Genomic DNA, 21,120 nt, shown 5'->3' with positions numbered 1-21,120 from the left:
CCCACCCACTTCCTCTAGCAAGGTTCCATATCAGAAAGGTTCTATAACTCTCTCAGAGCTGAGCACCAAGTGCTTAAATACATGAGCTTAATGGGGGGACATCTTATATTCAAACCACAACAAAGGGATATAGTTAAATAAAAAGAAAGTCATTAGGATGCAGAGACTTAGACCCTGATATTAAGAGTAGACTCCAGTACAAGCCAAAAGCCACTGTGAACATTTTTTTTTTAATTATTCATTTATTTATTTGAGAGTGACAGACACAGAGAGAAAGACAGATAGAGGAAGAGAGAGAGAATGGGCGTGCCAGGGCTTCCAGCCTCTGCAAATGAACACCAGACGCATGCGCCCCCTTGTGCATCTGGCTAACGTGGGACCTGGGGAACCGAGCCTCGAACCTGGGTCCTTAGGCTTCACAGGCAAGCGCTTAACCGCTAAGCCATCTCTCCAGCCCACTGTGAACATTTTTTGATACTAAATGACATAATCTGGAACAAAAATGTGGGAATTATAAATTTTCCCTGAGGATAAATATATATCACAACATCTTTCACTGCAGTAATATTTGCAATGGCATAGTACTGTAAACCACCTGATTCCAAAATAAGGATGAATAACTAAGGCTGAATAAATAAGGGTGAATAAACTACAATAAGCACAGTGGAGTGCTAAATTGATATTAAAATAATAAAGAAGACTGCCATGAAATAATAGTAATGTACAGAGTATATTAAGTGAAAAAAATCAAAGTTGAATATTTTGTGAAAGTGAGAATATTATATATAATATATATTCATACACATACATATCTACATATATGTATGTATGTATGTATGTATATGGAAAGATAAAGCAGAAACCAAAGGGTTAAAGGATGAGCTGGTGAAAATGGAATAAAAGGGAGAATGAGGGGCTGGGGAAATGGCTTAGTGGTTAAGGCATTTGCCTTATGAAGTCTAAGGACCCCGGTTCAATTCCCCAGGACCCACGTCAGCCAGATGCACAAGACAGCGCATGCAATGGCTAGAGACTGTGGCATGCCCATTCTCTCTATCTGCCTCATCCTATCTCTCTCTCTCTCAAATAAATAAAATATTTTTTAAAAGGGAGAATGATAGTTATCACAGAATACCTATCATATAAAATTTAACTTTTGAAAGCATGTCAAGTTCTATGTATAGGCATGAGCCAATATAACTGGCTTGGAGTCCATTTCTAATATTCATTTCAATAAATATAAAATAATTTGGACAATTTAAGACATTTTTGCAGAGTATTCACACTCTACTCATCCTGTCATGACTTTGCAGATACCAGCTCCTTCCTCGTGTTACTACCTTTTTCTTTTCCATCCTCATCTGAGCAGAGCTCACTTCAATGGCAGCAACATCAGTAAAGTAAGTATTTGCCAAATTCCTTTTAGAATCTTGAGCAAAGGTTCTAAATACATCTCATAAAGATTGACGCTACCTAGAATTTCTCTTGAACCTACAGAGATTTCAGTTCATTCCACTGAGCCTCAAATCTCTGCTAATTCATCTCTACCTTGAAGTTAGAAGTCCCTTGTGGCATTTCTGCTGAAAAGGCTGTACATGCTCTTCTCTTGTCCACACTTTCTTCTCAAGGGACTTTTTGATCTATGGTCTTGTATTCCACAGCTTTCTTTCAAAGCCTACTTGTTCACTCATATTTTCTACAGTGCTTCTACTTCCTAGCCCCGACTGAGCCTCCGCTGTCCTTACATTTATTAATGATTCCTAACATGTGACACAACTGTATGCTGGCACCAGGCTGGTTCCGGCTTGCAGTGTTCTTGCCCTTAAAGTACAGTCTGCCAGTTACACCACTCCTGGGCATATGCCCTAAAGACTCCTCACTCTACTAGAAAGATCCATCTTCATTAGTTCTCTATTTACAACAAGCAAGAACTAGAGTCAACTTAGATACCCATCAACAGATACATGCATGATGAAAATGTGATATATACACACAATGGAATACTATTCAGTGGTATAGAAAAATGAAATTATAAAATCTGCAAGAAAATGAATGGACTTGAAAAGTATTATAAGTGAAGTGACCCAAACTCAAAAAAAAAAAAAAATTGAAGTTGGATAGTCTCTCTGATACGGACATGCTAGCTTATAATAGCTATATGTATGTATGGGGGGTAAATGTAGGTAAGACTTATAAAGGAAGAATGGTAACCAAAAGCAAGTATAAAGAGATAAGTAGGGAGATAAAGAGTATAAAAAAGGACATGTGACATATAAATGGAAAGGGTTATATACTGAGGTTAGAGAAAATGGTGAGAGGGAGGAACACTGGGGAGAAGAGGAAGGATGAGAATCAACTAAAACAATTTTTTAATGCTAGAATTGGGGCTGGAGAGATGCTCTAACAGTTAAAGGTGCTTGCTTACAAACCTACTAGCCATGGTCAGTTCCCCAGTACCCACATAAAGCTGGATACACAAAATGTGGTGTGCATGTGGAGTTCATTTGCAGTGGCAGGAGACCCTGGTGCTCTCTCTCCCTCTGTGTGTGTTTGTGTGTGTGTGTGTGTGTGTGTGTGTGTGTGTGTGTGTGTATGTATGTGTGTGTGTATGTGTGTGTGTGTGTGTGTTGTGTCTGCCGCTTTCTCTCATGTAAATAAAGAAGTATTAAAAATAATAAAAAGGAGGGACTTTCAGTTAAGATGGCAGCATAGGAACCATGCCAAAGCAGCCTAGGGGAGAAAAAGCCAAACAGAAACAAACAAACAAAAAACCCAGCAAAATATACTCTTCTACTAAAAAGTGAGGTGTATAAGAAATTATCAACTGCAGCAGAGAAGTAGGAGAGAACCAGAGCATCTAGAGCCCACATAGGCAAACAGAAGCAGCTCCTGCTGCAGCAGCACCAGGTCCCTGTGGGCCACAGCCACAAGGCTCAGCCTGAGCCACAGAAAAAGCCAGGTGAGGAGATTCTCCACTCACACCGGCCCTCCACACAAATTCAAGAAACATGAAGGGAGGATGACAGGGACCAACAGAGGAGAAGCTCCTGGGGAAGAGGATAAGGAGGACCAGCAGAACTTCAGCCACCATCCACAGCCTCCTCTTCCCCACCACCAGTGCAAGCACCAGCGACCTGGGGAAGGTACCTCACTACACAGCACCTGGCACAGGTGATCAGAGCAGCAATCCAGTGACCCAGCCAGCCTACTTGAGCCCACAGGGCAGCAAAGAGGGACCCAAGCAGGAGCGCAGCATAATTGAGACCAAAATCATCCCAAAAGGTAACTGGGATTATACCAGGTAAGTACCTGCCAAAAGCCTGATATATAGGCTTGAATTGGAAGTGCTAATTTCACCTTCCATGTCAGGGTAAACTATATTTTAAATCTGATGGATGGTTGGATTTGCCATTTTCAAATAAGCTATATTTTGGGCTTGTCATCTGTTGCTTCCTGATGTATAGTGCCTTTGTTTCCTCTTCTGTCATTCATTAGGGAAGCATCTCACTTGGTCACAAACTGACTTGGAACCCTCAACTGACCAGAAATCTTTGCCTCCTCATTGATAGGATTAAGGGTGTGGGGTACCACACACCCTAATGGGAAGTGATATTGTTAAGAGGATCTGGTTGCCATAACACCTACTCTTACATAAATACTCTGTGTTGTTTTTCAGTGTATGTGTATATTGTTTACTTAAATTTTAGACTCTATCTGTATTTTGTTCTGCCCAGCCTACTTCAATACTCTCACAATAGGCAAACCCAACATATAGGGTCACTTTTGTAGTTACTCTGAGAGTCCTAAGAGCCTAGCATCTTAAGCTCCTACCCTGAAGACATATAACATCAGATTAATTGATACATCTAATAATACTATAGCTAACTAGAAAATCCAAGCATTAAATTAATCCAAGATGCAAAAATACGTACATTATAACACAAGAAACACAAAAAATCAAGACAATATAAATCCATGAAAAAGTATTAATGCATCAGAAATTACTTCCAGCGACACCAAGTTAGAGGAAATGCCTGAGAAAGATTTCAAAATAATTATTATAAATATGTTCAAAGAAATCAAAGAAGAAATCAGAGGAATAAAAGAGGAAATCTCAAAGAAGTCACAGGAAACCAATTTAATGAAATAAGGAGGTCAATATAAGACATAAATAAACAAATAAATAAATAGAAATAATAGAGAAAAACCAGTCAGAATTACTACAAATGAAGAACACAGTCAATAAGATAAAAACTCTGTGGAAAATCTCACAAGTAGAATGGATGAAGGAGAGGACAATATTTAAGCTAGGAGACCAGGTGGCAGATCTAATACAGTCCAACAAAGAGGAAAGTATGAATGGAAATTTCAAGATATTTGGGACACTATGAAAAGATCAAACATAAGAATTCAGGGTATAGTAGGAGAAAAATTTCACTCCAAAGGCATAGTACATGTTTTCAACAAAATCATAGAAGAAAACTTCCCCCAAATTGGGGAAGACATACCAACGCAGATACAGGAAGCCTTTAGAACACCAAACAGACAAAACCTGGAAAGAAACTCTCCTCACCAGATTATAATTAAACTACCAAACATAAAAACCAAAGAAAATATATTGAAAGCAGTTAGACAGAAAAATCAAGTCACATACAAAGGAAGACATTGCAATCCCAAACATATATGCACTTAACAGGGGGCTCCCAACTTCATCAAATGAATGCTATTAGAACTAATGTCACAGATAACACCAAACACAGTTGTAGTGTGACTTCAACAACCCATTGTCATCAATTGACAGGTTATCCCAGCAAATAATAAACATAAGATGTATCTGGATTAAATGAGGTCATAGGACAAATGTAACTAACAAATATATACAGGACATTTCATTCAAATGCTACAGAATACACATTCTTTTCAGCAGTACATGAAATCACTCCCATTCACAATTTCATCAATAAATAAATAAATAAAGTACCTTGGAATAAACCTAACCAAGGAAGTGAAGGATCTCTACAATGAAAACTTTAAAACACTAAACCAAGAAATTGCAGAAGATAGTAGGAAATGAAAAGGCATCCCTTGGTCTTGGATTAGAAGAATCAATATTGTGAAAATGGTAAACTTTCCAAAAGTAATCTACACATTTCATGCAATCCCCATCAAAATTCCAATGGCATTCTTCATGGAAATAGAAAAACAATCCAAAAATTCACTTGGAAGCACAAAAAACCTCTAATATCTAAAACAATTTTGAGCAACAAAAATAAGGCTGGTGGTATCACCATACCTGATTTTAACCTATACTACAGAGCCATAACAATAAAAACAGCATGGTACTGGCACAAAAACAGATATGTAAATCAATAGAACAGAATAGAGGACCCAGATGTAAGTCTGGGTAGTAATAGCCACCTGATATTTGACAAAAATGCCAAAAATAATCATTGGAGAAAAGACAGCCTCTTCAGCAAATGGTGCTGGGAAAACTGGGTATATATCTGTAGAAGGATGAAAATAGATCCTTCTCTCTCTCCATGCACAAGAATTAAGTCCAAATGATTCAAAGACCTTAAAATTAGACCTGGAACTCTGAAGCTGCTAGAGGAAAAAGTAGGGGAACTTCTTCAACATATTGGTCTTGGCAAAGAGTTTCTGAATATAACCTCAATTGCTCAGGCAATAGAACCACACATTAACCACTGGGACCTCATGAAATTACAAAGGACATGTACAGCAAAAAACACTGTGAATAGAGCAAAGAGGTAACCTACAGAATGGGAGAAAATCTTTGCCAGCTACACATCTGATAAAAGATTAATATCTAGGATATACAAAGAACTCAAAAAATTAAATAATAAGAAATCAAACAACCCAATTAAAAACTGGGCTATGGAACTAAATAGAGAGTTCTCAAAAGAAAAAATAAAGATGGCATATAAATATCTAAAAAAGGTTTTACATCTCTAGTCATCAGGGAAATGCAGATTAAAACTACACTGAGATTCCATCTCACTCCTATCAGATTGGCTACCATCATGAAAACAAATGACAATAAATGCTGGCGAGGATGCAGAAAAAGAGGACATCTTCTATACTGTTGGTGGGAATGCAATTTGGTCCAGCCATTGTGGAAATCAGTGTGGAGGTTCCTGAGATAACTAAAAATAGATCTACCCTATGACCCAGCTATACCATTGCTAGGCATATATCCTAAGGACTTGTCTCACTACCTTAGAAATACTTGCACAACCATGTTTATTGCTGCTCTATTCACCATACCTAGGAAATGGCATCAGCCTAGATGTCCCTCAACTGGTGAGTAGATAAGAAAGTTGTGGCACATTTACACAATGGAGTTCTACCCAGCGGTAAAGAAAACTGAAGTTATGCAGGAAAATGGATGGATCTGGAAAGGATTATACAAAGTGAGGTAACCCAGGCCCAGAAAGCCAAACATCACATGTTCTCTCTCATATGCAGATCCTAGCTAGAAATGATTGGACTTCTGTGTGAGTAGGTAGAAAACTCAGTAGCAGAGGCCAGTAAGCTAAAAAGGAGATATAAAGGGAATCAAAAGCACAGGTGGGGGGGACTTAATAGGATGGTGTTGTATATATGTAAGTAGAAAAACAGATTAACGGGGGTGAAAAGGCCTAAGTGAGGTCAGGGGAAGAGATTGAGTAAAGGAAAGGTAGAGGGAGGGATAATAAAAATCTAAGAGGATATAAATAAATCATATGGAAACCTACTGTTTTGGACAATGGAACACACAGGAGCCATAGATTGTTACCAGAAAATTTTCAGTGCCAGGGATGGGATATCTTCCAGTAAGTTGTTGGCCAGGGAGGTCCCTGATGGCCCCAAAACATTACAAGCCATTGCCAAGGTCCTTGGTTTCCCACCAGGAATAGATAGTAAGACCCTATTGCTGAAGACTCCACATCCTTGGGCTGCAAGGTCACTGAGAAATCCTGCTGGAACTGAGCTAAAGACCTCCTCCATGTAGACCAGCTGACAGAAAGCTGGAAAAAGCCACACTGCATTCAGTTCAATGGGAGAGAGGGAAATCACCAGTGAAGATACCCAACAGTGAACACTGCAAGTCTATTTAGCCAGCCAGGCCAAATGAGCCAACGGGTTCAATAGTGGCACATCTGTCATAGTGGAAACCAACTGCCCTCTAATTTGACTGGAGGCCTGCTCCATGGGAGGGAATATATCTCTGATACTAAAAACCTACAGCAGAGGTAGTCATGAGCCCTAGGGGTGTAACATCTGCTGCTGTCTGGCTAAATGTACATACTATGCTCACCAAACTGCCCAGTAAGCACTTCTCTTAATTTTCATACTCATATATTAATGCTACTCTCACTTTTCATTAGAGAACCTTCTCTTTTCAGATGGCAGTGACCTTAGGATGACTCAGAAGGCACCAAGGTGCTGAGAAGATTTGACAGAGGAGTTCTGAACACTGAAATATCTCTATCACACCTCCCAAGGCTCCGGGTCCATTGCAGAAGAGGTGGTGGAAAGAATATAAGAGCCAAAGGAAGACTAGGACTCCTTACAGTGTGCTTCTCCACATACAAGATAGCCTGGATATCCATGATCTGACAGTGCCTGACACTACCTACACAAGACCATCATAATAGGAAGACAAGATCATGACATCAAAATAAAAGAGAGACTGATTGAAAGGGGTAGAGGTATGATGGAGAGTGGTGTTTCAAAGAGAAAAGTGGGGGGAGGGAGAAAATTACCATGGGATATTGTTTATAATCATGGAAGTTGTCAATAAAAATTAAATTAAAATAATAATAAGCTTGGAGTTGGGTGTAGTGGCACATGCTTTTAATCCCAGCACTTGGGAAGCAGAGGTAGGAGGATCATCATGAGTTCAAGGACACCCTGAGACTACATATACCAGCCTGGACTACAGTGAGACCCTACCTTGATAAACCAAATAAATAAATAATAACAATAAAAATCTGGGTGTGGTGGCACACGCCTTTAATCCCAGCACTCAGGAAGCAGAGGTAGGAGTATCACTGTGAGTTCCAGGCCAACCTGAGTTGAATTCCATGTCAGCCTGAGCTAGAGCAAGAACCTACCTCAAAAAAAAAAAGATGATGATGATGATGATGATGATAAATAAAATGCCAGAATGAATGATACCTAAATCTCTGTACTCCAACTTTAGAAAACAGAACAAAATAGAAAAAAACAGAAGTGGCTCCATCAAGGTGTTTCTTCAGAGTGTCCACACTCTGTAAGTAAGCCTTCAACCTAAGACTGAGGGAAGAGCATCCATTCATGAGGGTAATCCCGACACAGAGATTTTGGAGTCCCCAAACTATAAGAAAGCCCCCACCCACAGGGATAATCCCAACAAAATGAACCCCACTGAAGTGTTGCCTTGGGGATCTCTCTCTCAAGAACACTTTCCATTAAGATAATGAAGGGGGGAATGAAGGGATGGCTTACAGGTTAAGGTGTTTGCCTGCAAAGCCACAGGACCCAGGTTCAATTCCCCAGGACCTACGTTAGCCAGATGCACAAGGGGGCTCATGCATCTGGAGTTCATTTGAAATGGCTGGAGGCCCTGGCATGCCCATTCTCTCTCTCCCTCTTTCTCTATCAAATAAATAAATAAAAATATTTTTTAAAAAGATCATGAAGAAGTAGGAAGACAGGAATGAACATATCAGCTGCTGACCACAGTCACATAACTCTGCAGTGATGGAACTGAGACTGCAGTGTTTACTGATTCCCACGTTGAGGACTGCACACATCTTCAAAATATTTATGTATGCTGGGACTGAAAATAGCGTAACTTCCAAAAGCAACACCCTACTAGGCAGTGCAAGAATAGAGGGAAGGTCGCAAGACCTTGGAATTTGGATGTGCTCCCTCCTGGACCTCATCCTTAAAACAAGCCACAAGATCACAATAAAGGAAAACCAATGCCTTCCATTACCCCATTCCTTGGGCCTCTTTCTTCTCCTGGGATGACGTGTACAAGGGCACTCTACATTCCTGTAGTTCAAAGAGGTGGTATGTGAGCTCTTCAAGGCCAGACTGCATGTAATGGGAATGGAGGACAATCAGATTTGCATCTGCACATGAACTATTACACTTCAACCCAACTATAATGAGATTTGTCTGTGACCTTTGAAGACCTTCTAAGATTCCAAATTCCCTATTGGCCTGTGAATGAAATCAGTGACAAGTATTGACAGATTAAAACAGTCAGTCCTTTGGTTAACAAGCTTCTATTTTGCTAACATTTTCACAGAGAATTATTAAAAGATCAAGAGGTCCAGGTGCACTTAGGGACTATGGAACAGAGAAAAGAAAATACAGAAGGCATTCTATAGACTTCCCAAATGTGTCTACACTTGGCTCTAACTCCTGAATAGATTTAACATGTGTAATTCATTATGGTGTCATTTAATTCATTTTTAATTAAGGAAGGTTCACTCTGTATCCACTGTATAAACACAGCCTTGATGAACTAACTGCAATTAGTGTCCTATTCAGGTCCCCAGAGTCCAACACAATGACATGTACCCACAATTCATCCTCCTTCTATGCTATGTAATCTAAGACCAGTCACCCACAATTTCATGTCAGATCTCAGAAAGGCCGTTTAAAAACAAATCTGAAGTATACATAATAATGGTGATAAAAATAAACATGAGGGGAAGGAAGGGATGTTAAACAGCCTTTAGACCACATAGCTTCCTAGGATGTCAGCTATTTCAGGAGCTGGAATGATGCATTTATCATGTTCTCATCTGTCCAATATGTAATTATTTTAACTATTAGGCATGTTGTTTATAACCCATTATCTTGTAATAACAGCTTGCATTTATCACTGCATACTTTAAAAATATAATGGCTTCTCTTGTCCATATTTGATTTTCAACTCTAAATTTGCTGGCTTTAACTATATCTATGACACACACTCAGTTAAGTTGGTTTTAATTTTCTGAAAATTTACCTTTGAATATGCACATAGATTTTCTTCTTCATAAACTCTTTTCCATTAAAAAAAATAAGCAAAATTAAGTATTGAACACAGGCAAAATATATATATATATATATATATATATATATATATATATATATATATATATGCAGTTTCCTTATTCTACAAAACAGTTTCCAAGAAGAAAAAAAAAATTGTTTTCACCCTTATTTCCAATCCAACTTTTCTACATAAGAATGTAAGATTAGTTCAATCTTGATATTCTTTATGCAAGTTACAGGTACAAGAAATATTAATGTAGATAAGAGACTAGTTCAATGGGACAGAATTCATACCTAGTACTGAGAACCAGGTCAGAATCCTAGGGAAATGGTCACAGACTCCAGAGAGAAGCTCCCAGTAGTCTTTGGCCAAGAAGAGTTGCCAAATCTATTAAAAAGTCTCTCAAGTGATTAACCCTAGCAGAGAAGCTGGAGAGACTCAGAGCTTCTAGCAAACACACTACCATCCAGAACCCAGAAGGCAGTCCATTGGAAAACACTAACTCATTAAGGCTCTTGCACAACTACAGTGAAGGGATTCTTCACTCACACCAGCCTTGCAAAATCAAAAACCTGAAGAAGGCCAGGTCACTCCAAGCACTTGGGAGGCAGAGGTAGGAGGATTGCCATGAGTTTAAGGCCATCCTGAGAACACATAGTGAATTCCAGATCAGCCTGGGCTACAGAGAGACCCTACCTTGAGGGAAAAAGAGAGAGAGAGAGAAGACAACAGGATCCAGCTGAGCAGCTCTGGAAAACTTCTGACACTCTCTAGAGCCTCTCCTCCCTCTTTCAAGCACAGGAAGCCTCTGGAGATCTCGGGACCTCATGGGACCGGAGCCACCCCTCACACACAGCATCCAGCACAGCTCATCTGCAGAGCAGACCTACCAATCTAACCAGTCTAGCGGAGCCCACAGTGAAGCAAAGGGGGAACCAGTCTTATACTGAACATAGGTGAGACTGGAAGCCTCCCCAAAAGGTAACAGGGCTGTCTTGCACTGGGGCAACACCAGCCTCAAAGCTAAGTATATAGACACCTGCTCTGGAAGTACAGCTTATTGAACAAGAATTCCAGGGAGGGAAAGAATTCAAAACCTAGCCCACTAAGACAAAAATACTGATGTGTTAGATTTGATTGATATACTTTTGGTTGGTTTTGTCATTCTTAAATGAGTTGTTTTGGAGTTGACTTTTGCTGCGTTTAATATTTCTTGATTTATAGTACCTTTTCTTCTTTTTCTCCTGTCTTTCTTGGGGCCAGGGACTCACTCTGGCCCATGCTGACCTGGAACCCATTGCAGCCCAGGAATCCCAGCCTCCCAGTTGACGGGATTGAGGGTGTGAGCCAACATGCCCAGCCAGTTCAGGGCACTTGGTTTTGTTAGTGTGCCTCTCTGTTTCAATCCTCACTTCTGCACAAATACTTCATACTGATTTTGCTTGTATGTGTATCTTGCTTAGTTGGATTTTAGAATTTTTCTGTATTTTTCTCCACTTAACCTACTATTGGAATCTTCCTACTCATGACTTGTTTACTTTCCCTCACTTCCCAATCCCTTTTCCACACTGTGTCCTTCTTTTCCCCTCTTTAACTACAACTTTCCACAACTATACTCTTCCATAGACTCAACAACTTCTTATATCTATGGAAACTAATAGTACCTAACTTCCCTCTTCCAGATACCTAAGCTGTCGGACAAAGGCTGGGCGAGGGGTTAAAGCAAGCCTAACCTATCAGACATGGCTAGGGCCAAGGCTATGGAGAGGTCCCAGCAGCCTGAACCCCAGGCAAATCTAGGGTCCTGGGACCGGCAGGAATAAGGCTCCTCCCCCTATTCTTGGAGGTCACACTGAGCCTGGACCCCTAGAAAAATCTCAGGTCCCAAGACTGGCAGGAAGTAGGGTCACTCCCTTCTCCCCAGCCAGGGGTGCCAAGAGGTCCTGATAAGACGTGGGCATTGCTCATAGCCCTGTGACCTTTGGTCAGTTACCTAGGAAACTCCTCATATGGTATCAGCCAGCAGTCTTCACCCAGCCCATCCCCCTATGACCTGTACCCCATACCTCTTCTGGCCACTACGTAGATCACCTGACTCTCTCCCTGCGAGCTGGAATGAACGTCCCTATATGCCAACTAGGCATTGGCAATCAACCTTTGAACCTCCCAATCCCCTTACGGCCCTCTTCCTGCTCTCTCTCTCTCTCAGCTGCTTATAAAAACTCAGTCTTCTGACAAATAAACGAGCTGTTCTCTGAAGCTGTTTCCCTGTGTTTCTTCCCATCGCATTCATGGCCACTCAAGACCCTGCTCCACAGTTGCCTGGATGCCTCCGGGGGACCAATGTGCAATGGCCTCCTGAGGAACCAGGGACCCTCTGAGATGCACCAGGGTAGGTGAGTGCTCCCCTGGAGGGATATCATCCTCCTGAGGACATCAGCCCCCTGTGGCCCATGCCTCTGCAATCTAATGGCTGATAGGTTTCTCTCTTTCCTCCTTTGCCACTGAGAAGGACCAAACATGGCAAATGGCAACTTACATCCTTTGGCCTAGGCTATTCTTCAGCATTGACTAAAGGCCCCTAGCCCTCTTTCTGGACCCGGATAGCCCATTTGGGCATTGGCAATAACCCTCTACCTATTTCTCTTGAATACAAAAACTGGTAATGCATTTACCTCCTAAAAGCCTGTAGGGCAGGTTGGGCTCTTAAACTTGCAGACAGGCTTGCTTCCGGACCTCTGGGAATCCCCTGTGGTGCTATTCATCCCTCGAGAACACTGCCCTCTGGTCTTGGTGTTGCCACTCTTTTTCTATCATGGGCAATATTGCCTCCCACCATGAGGAATCACAGATTCGTGGATTACTCTCCTGAAAGTTAGGGGAACTAAGCTCTCCCAGAGAAAGGCTATCTCCTTCTGGGAAGAAGTCCTCCAGATCACCACCTGGATGATTTCTGGGGATCCATAGGACCCAGACACGTGGACCCACATAGCTTATTTAGCCAGGAGACAGGAGGTTCAGGAAGAGAACACCCTCTCTCTCTTTTTGCCCAATCATAGCAGCTGTTAGGCAATGTATTAGCCCCCCTAAGACCACCTCCACTTAAAAATCAGATGATGACTATGATGAGAGTCCTGAGGACCAGCCAGTGGCAGGCCACAGTTCCCTTGAAAAGCCAATAGAAGAAATTAGAAAAAAAAAAAAAAAAAGACCTCAAACTCCCCTACACCCACTCCCCTTTATCCACCTTTGCCACCATACATGCCTCCCAATTCGGGCTGCACCCCCTCCGGACTCATGTTACACAGGCCAAAAGAATCCCAACATGATAAATTCCCCTGGCCAGAACCCCCTTCATCCGCCCCTGAACACAACAACTATGTGTGGCCCATGATAACAACAAATAGAAATTCAATCAGGAAGTAGCAGCCTTTACTGTTAATGTTCAATAAACACAGGCTTGGCCCCTACATTGGCATCCCTATCAAGCCAGTGATCTTAAAGAGCTCAGACAGGCCATTAGGGAAGATGGGATACATGCGCCATGGATTAAGTCCTTCCTCCTGAGCCTACGGGGCTCCATTAATACCCCCCAGGACAGGCGTGATATCTGCCAGTCCTTGCTGCTTAGTCCCCTGTTCCATCAATGGGAAGCCCTCTATAGAGATGAATGCCTCCAACAAATAAAAAGAAACCAAAACCAACAGAACATTCCCTGGGGATTTGAAGAATTATCCAAACAGGGCAGCTTCTCCACAGGCCTTCAACAGGCCCAACAGGCTCCAGTGTTCTATGACCAAGTTCACCTCTGCACCCTCCAAACATGGGATAGAATAACCCCTCCCCATCCCAAGCACCCAGAATAATACCTCTTCCTTACTGTCTCTTCATCAAAAGCCAGAAGAGACTCTCTCTGATTTTAGATTAAGGACAAAAGCCAATTTAGAGAAAAGAATCCCCAACCCAATGGCCAGGGACCTCCTTCTCAAAAGCATTATTTGGGAAGGCATGAGCTCAGAATGTAGGCTGGCTTGCCAAAGCCTCAAAGACGAACATTACAAAAAATGGATAGTCGCCACTCAGGATATCGGGACTGCCTCATATAAGGCCGCCTCTCTGGCACAGGCCTTTGCAGCGGCCTTAAAACCTAGAGGCAAACGCTTCAGTTATGAGGCAGAAGGACATTAGAGTGGGGACTGTCCTCAACGTAAGGCCCCTCTCCAAAACCAATTTTTTTTTTTTTTAAAGATGAGGTTTTTTTTTGTTGTTGTTGTTTATTTATTTATTTGAGAGCGACAGACACAGAGAGAAAGACAGATAGAGGGAGAGAGAGAGAATGGGCGCGCCAGGGCTTCCAGCCACTGCAAACGAACTCCAGACGCATGCGCCCCCTTGTGCATCTGGCTAACGTGGGACCTGGGGAACCGAGCCTCGAACCGGGGTCCTTAGGCTTCACAGGCGAGCGCTTAACCCCCTGATCCCCCAAAATCAACTCCAACGTGTACTAAAAACCTGCCAGTCCTGTGCCTCATTAATAACACCACCTGCCCTTCAGACAATAGGCACTAACCCCCGAGGCCTCAAGGCCAATGCCCTTTGGCAGATTGACGTCACTCATATTCCCCAATTCGGTCGTCAGAAATATGTCTTTGTGACCGTGGATACTTACTCCCATTATATATGGGCCACAGTACAAACAGGAGAGAACTAAAAAACAAACAAACAAAAAAAAAAAACTTATACTTCATATGCTCTCTACCTTTGCCACAATGGGTCTCTCCCATCAAATAAAAACTGATAATAGCCTGGCTTTTGTCAGTTCCTCACTGAAAGCCTTTTGCCTGCAATGGAATATTAGTCATCATAGAGGAATCCCACATATAACCCACAAGGCCAAGGTATAATAGTAACCTTAAAGCCTTAAAAGCCCAACTTAAAAAACTACAGCCTAATACCTATTCGCCCAACCTTCAGTTAGCCATGATTCTGACTACTTTAAACATTGTCAGTACATACAAAACCTCCCGATACCCTCCCATCACCCTCCACTGGCCTATGTCAAGAGACTGCCCCTCCCATCCTGGTGCGATGGCAAGATCCCTTAGATGGAATATGGAAGGAACCAGACCGCCCCCCCACCACCACAGGAAGGGGATTTGCTCGTGTCTTCCCACTGGACCAGCCCAGGCCCATTTGAATACCAGCTCAAAATGTCCGATTCCACCCCACCAACCAAAGACGTGGCCTGCCTGACATTGACAGATCAGAGACGGAAGAAACGGAGGAAGCACCACCTCTGCTGGCACCACCTGAAATAGGGAGTCCCCTGGGGGGATGTCCATGACCTCGTGGACACAGCCAAAGCCATATGCCCGCCACAGGCTCCCTCTCGGCCATTTTGTGGGTGGCTTTAACAATCTTACATTCCAATGCAAATGTCTCTCTTGTCGTCCTCCCCCCATGGAGGATGGCACTTTGAGGCCCAAGAGACATACCAAGGGGTCAATAAAATCACTGGCACAGGATATTGCCCTACAAAGGGCTGCCAAAACACTGTCACCTTCTGTGTCTATCCTAAGTCTGTGGTTTGTGTGAACAGCAAGGCATGCTGCCCCTATCGCCAAACCAACAAAGAGTGCCTTAAAGACCAGGACTATTATGGAGGATGCCGATATAATTACTGAGTCACTGGCAGCTTTAGGCATCTAGACGCTGTCTTTAATGCCTTCTGGAAAACCAGAGAATGTGCACTCTCCGTACAAGACCCCTGGAATGAACACTGGAGGACAGGGGTGATGGGAAAACTGAAAACTCCATGCTAATATCTGCCACTCATCATCTCCCTCTGGGACTCTTCATGTATTTCTAGACAGTACAACCCTGCTTCCCAGCCTGTGCCAGCTAACCATCATCTTCTCTCACAGGAAAAACAAGTCACGGAAAAAATACAAGCCACAATATATCCAATATGTGGCTGACCTTCTCCCCTTTACTAACTGTACTAATGCTTCTAACTGCTTCTTTTATGCATCCCCTACTCATCCCCTGCTAACGGCATTCCCTATTAATGCTACCCTTGAATACCAAGCTATTCCCAACCCTGCCTTACTGCTTTCCCCCTCTTTGATTCCGTTCAGAGTGTGTCTCTCTGCCTGTCCAGCTCCAAGTCAACCAGAGCTGGATGCCTCCTCAATATTTCCATAACCAGGACCACTTGTGTCAAGATGCCTGCTCTCCTTTGATGCAAAGGGGTAATCACCCCATGCATAAATGTTTCCTCTCTCACCTATTGTTCCCCAATCTTGATTGCTCCACAGGTGTATCTCTACGAAGAAGAAGTGGCCTACCAGCTCCGTCTGTGCCAACCTAGAGAGATTTTCATCCCGCTGCTGGTGGGCCTCAGCCTAACGCTGTCCCTGGGTGCCTCTGGTGCTGCAGGAACTGCTCTTGTCCAGACTAACAACCTCCCAGGGGACTTCCAAAACAAGCTTGACCACGCCATGCTATCTACTACCAACAGCCACAAATCTCTCCAGAAACAATTGAACTCTCTCACAGGTATAGTACTTCAGAACCGTAGAGCTTTAGACCTCATTACTGTTGAACATGGTGGGGACATGTGTGGTCTTGGGAGAAGAATGTTGTTTTTATTGTCAACGAATCAAATGTTGTTGGACAAAATGTTAAAGCTCTCAAAAAACTCCGCAAGGAGCTGCTTGACCACTATGAGCCTAAGGACCCCACCACCTGGTTCTCTAACCCTTTAGTCACTTGGCTTCTCCCCCTCCTTAGGCCCCTCCTTGCTATAGGCACCCCATTACTTGTAGCCCCCTGTCTCATCAAATTTCCCAGAAAACAAATAACAAAATATTGCTAAAGTGGCTACTAATCAGGTCCTCATGCACCATCTAGCTCTATCTGAATCTATGACAGACTATAAAAATCTCACTCGATATGATGACACTGGCCCATTATCAAACAAAGGGGGACCTGCCGGAAACAGGCTTAACCCAGGTTAAAACAAGCAAAAGCTATCAGACACAGCTAGGGCCCCTGGCTACATAGAGGTTGCTGCCGCCTGAATAACAGACAAAGCTCGGTACTGGGACTGGCAGGAAAAAGGCACCTCCCCCCATTCTTGGAGATCACAGTGAGTCTGGATCTCAGGACAAATCTCGGGCCCCAAGACTGGCAGGAAGTAGGGCCACTCCCTCCCCACCCCCCAGCCCAGAGCGCCTGGACATCCTGATAAGACTTGGGCTTCACTCATAGCCCTGTGACCTTTGGCCAGCTGCCTAGGAAACTCCTTAGATGGTATCAACCAGCAGCCTTCACACAGCCTATCCCCTTGCAACCCATACCTCATCCCTGCTACTCCATAGATCACTTGACTCTCCCTACATGCAGGAATGAACATCCCTATAGTCCCTATGTGCCAACTAAGCATCAGAAAGCAACCTTTGAACCCACTAATCCCCTTAGGACCCTCTTCCCACTCTCTCTCTCAACTGCTTATAAAATCTCAGTCCCCTGATAAACAAATGAGCTGTTCTCTGAAGCTGTCTCCCAGGTGGTTCTTCCCATCTCACACTCACTCAAGACCCTGCTCCACAGTGGCCTGGATGCCACTGGGGAGCCAGTGTGCAACAGACCCCTGAGGAACCAGAGACCCACATTGAGCCACCTTCATTTTTTTCAAAGTTAATACTCACACTAATTCACCTTACACTGTTCCCACTCTTAAGTAACTAAAACCCTAGCATATTTATACCAGCCTTTTTCTTTTTTTTTTTTTAAAGATTTATTGATTTATTTATTTATTTGAGAGCGACAGACACAGAGAGAAAGACAGATAGAGGGAGAGAGAGAATGGGCGCGCCAGGGCTTCAGCCTCTGCAAACGAACTCCAGACGCCTGCGCCCCCTTGTGCATCTGGCTAACGTGGGACCTGGGGAACCGAGCCTCGAACCGGGGTCCTTAGGCTTCACAGGCAAGCGCTTAACCACTAAGCCATCTCTCCAGCCCCAGCCTTTTACTTTTACTGACCAGCAATTACTGAAATTCAATGAAAGACTGTTTAAATAATCTCCCAAATAAAAAAAAGCCCAGGCCCAGATGGATTCACTGCTGAATTTTACCAGACCTTTAAGGAAGAGCTAACACCATTGCTTCTTAAGCTTTTCCAGGAAATAGACAAAGAAGGAATTCTACCAAACTCCTTCTATGAGGCCAACATCACCCTGATACCAAAACCAGGCAAAGATAGGACAAAAAAAGAAAATTACAGACCAATCTCCCTCATGAACGTACATGCAAAAAGTCTCAAAAAAATATTGGCAAACAGAATACAAGAATATATCAAAAAGATCACTCACCCTGACCAAGTAGGCTTTATCCCAGAGATGCAGGGATGGTTCAATATACGCAAATCTATAAATGTAATACATTACATTAACGGGTTGAAGGACAAAAATCACATGATCATCTCATTGGACGCAGAGAAAGCATTTGACAAAATCCAACATCCCTTCATGATAAAAGTTCTACAGAGACTGGGAATAGAAGGAACATATCTCAATATAATGAAAGTTATTTATGACAAGCCTACAGCCAACATATTACTAAATGGGGAAAAACTGGAAGCTTTTCCACTAAAATCAGGAACAAGACAAGGGTGTCCACTGTCCCCACTTTTATTTAATATAGTTTTGGAAGTCTTAGCCATAGCAATAAGGCAAAAGACACACATAAAAGGGATACAAATTAGAAAGGAAGAAATCAAGTTATCATTATTTGCAGATGACATGATTCTATACATAAAGGACCCTAACAACTCTACTAGCAAGCTGTTAGAGCTGATCAAAACCTACAGCCATGTAGCAGGATACAAAATAAACAGAAATCAGTAGCCTTCATATATGCCAACAACAAACACACAGAGGATGAAATCAGAGAATCGCTCCCATTCACAATTGCCTCAAAAAAAATAAAGTACCTTGGAATAAACCTAACCAAGGAAGTAAAGAATCTCTACAATGAGAACTTTAAAACACTCAAGCGAGAAAGCGCAGAAGACACTAGAAAGTGGAGAAACATCCCTGTTCCTGGATTGGAAAAATCAATATTGTGAAAATGGCAATCTTACCAAAAGCAATCTACACATTTAATGCAATCCCTATCAAAATTCCACAAGCATTCTTCATGGAAATAGAAAAAACAATCCAAAAATTCATTTGGAATCACAAAAAAACCTCGAATATCTAAAATAATACTGAGCAACAAAAATAAGGCTGGTGGTATCACCATACCTGATTTTAACCTATACTACAGAGCCATAGTAACAAAAACAGTGTGGCATTGGCACAAAAACAGATGTGTAGATCAGTGGAACAGAATAGAGGACCCAGATGTAAGCCCAAGTAGCTATAGCCACCTGATATTCGATAAAAATGCCAAAAATACTCATTGGAGAAAAGACAGCCTCTTCAGAAAATGGTGTTGGGACAACTGGATATATATCTGCAGAAGGATGAAAATAGATTCCTCTCTCTCGCCATGCACAAGAATTAAGTCCAAATGGATTAAAGACCTTAACATCAGACCTGAAACTCTGAAACTGCTAGGGGAAAAGTAGGGGAAACCCTTCAACATATTGGTCTTGGCAAAGACTTCCTGAATACAACCCCAACTGCTGAGGCAATAAAACCACAAATTAATCACTGGGACCTCATGAAATTACAAAGATTTTGCACTGCAAAGGACACAGTGAAAGAAGCAAAGAGGCAACCTACAGAATGGGAAAAAGTCTTTGCCAGCTATATATCTGATAGAGGATTAATATCTAGGATATACAAAGAACTCAAAAAGTTAAACAATAAGGAATCAAACAAGCCAATCAAAAAATGGGCTATGGAGCTAAATAGAGCATTCTCAAAGGAAGAAATACGAATGGCATAAAAGCATCTAAAAAGATGTTCTATGTCACTAGTCATCAGGGAAATGCAGATTAAAACTACATTGAGATTCCATCTCACTCCTGTCAGATTGGTCACCATCATGAAAACAAATGATCATAAATGTTGGCGGGGATGTGGAAAAAGAGGAACACTTCTACACTGCTGGTGGGAATGCAATCTGGTCAGCCATTGTGGAAATCAGTGTGGTGGTTCCTAAAACAGCTAGAGATTGATCTACCATATGACCCAGCTATAGCACTCCTAGGCAAATATCCAAAGGACTCATCTCATTTCCTTAGAAGTACGTGCTCAACTATGTTTATTGCTGCTCAATTTATAATAGCTGGGAAATGGAACCAGCCTAGATGTCCCTCAACTGATGAGTGGATAATGAAGATGTGGCACATTTATACAACAGAGTTCTACTCAGCGGTAAAGAAAAATAAAGTTATGAAATTTGCAGAAAAATGGATGGACCTGGAAAGGGTTATACTAAGTGAAGTAACCCAGGCCCAGAAAGCCAAGTGCCACATGTTCTCTCTCATATGTGGATCCTAGCTACAGATGACTGGGCTTCTGCGTGAGAATGAAAATACTTAGTAGCAGAGGCCAGTAAGTTAAAAAGGAGACATAAAGGGAAGAGAAAGTAAGGGTGGAGGGTACTTAATAGGTTGATATTGTATATATGTAAGTACAATGATTGTGATGGGGAGGTAATATGATGAAGAATGGAGTTTCAAAGGGGAAAGTGGGGGGGGGGGGAATTAACATGGGATTTTTTTTATAATCATGAAAAATGCTAATAAAAATTTTTAAAAAAGAAAGATTGCTGTTAATTTAATAGTACACTATTTGTGTAGCAGGCATATTCGATAGTTTAGGTCACTCCTGCTATAACTCTGGAAGTAATATAGAAGCCACACCTGGAACCTTGAGCACCTACCTTGAAGATGCAATTTCTAATTTCCATGTTTAAGAAAACTCAACCATTGAAATTTCTCAAAATATAAAAATCTCTACATATAATTCAAGAAACATAAAAATTAAGACAATATAGTTTCTCCAAACATTATAAATCCAACAGAAATGACCTCCAGTGATACTGATCTAGATTAAATGCCAGAC

General features: G+C 42.1%; 1 protein-coding gene across 1 annotated transcript in view; it reads right to left on the bottom strand.

Moving 5' to 3' along the window:
* The window catches only part of C2cd6 (C2 calcium dependent domain containing 6), a 126,132-nt gene extending 110,388 nt beyond the window's left edge, over window positions 1–15,744 (bottom strand). The window contains exons 1-3 of the mRNA XM_045148363.1: window positions 15,535–15,744; window positions 8,984–9,213; window positions 1,341–1,443 (exon numbers count right to left, since the gene is read on the bottom strand). Coding sequence (XP_045004298.1) covers window positions 1,341–1,443; window positions 8,984–9,213; window positions 15,535–15,744 — 543 coding nt within the window. The remainder of the gene's footprint in view (window positions 1–1,340; window positions 1,444–8,983; window positions 9,214–15,534) is intronic.
* Between the last annotated feature and the right edge of the window lie 5,376 nt (window positions 15,745–21,120).

Source organism: Jaculus jaculus, chromosome 4 (genome assembly GCF_020740685.1).
Source record: "Jaculus jaculus isolate mJacJac1 chromosome 4, mJacJac1.mat.Y.cur, whole genome shotgun sequence".
Taxonomy (NCBI): domain Eukaryota; kingdom Metazoa; phylum Chordata; class Mammalia; order Rodentia; family Dipodidae; genus Jaculus; species Jaculus jaculus.
The sequence above is the reverse complement of the archived record's forward strand: the minus strand, read 5'-3'. Positions and strand labels throughout refer to the sequence as shown.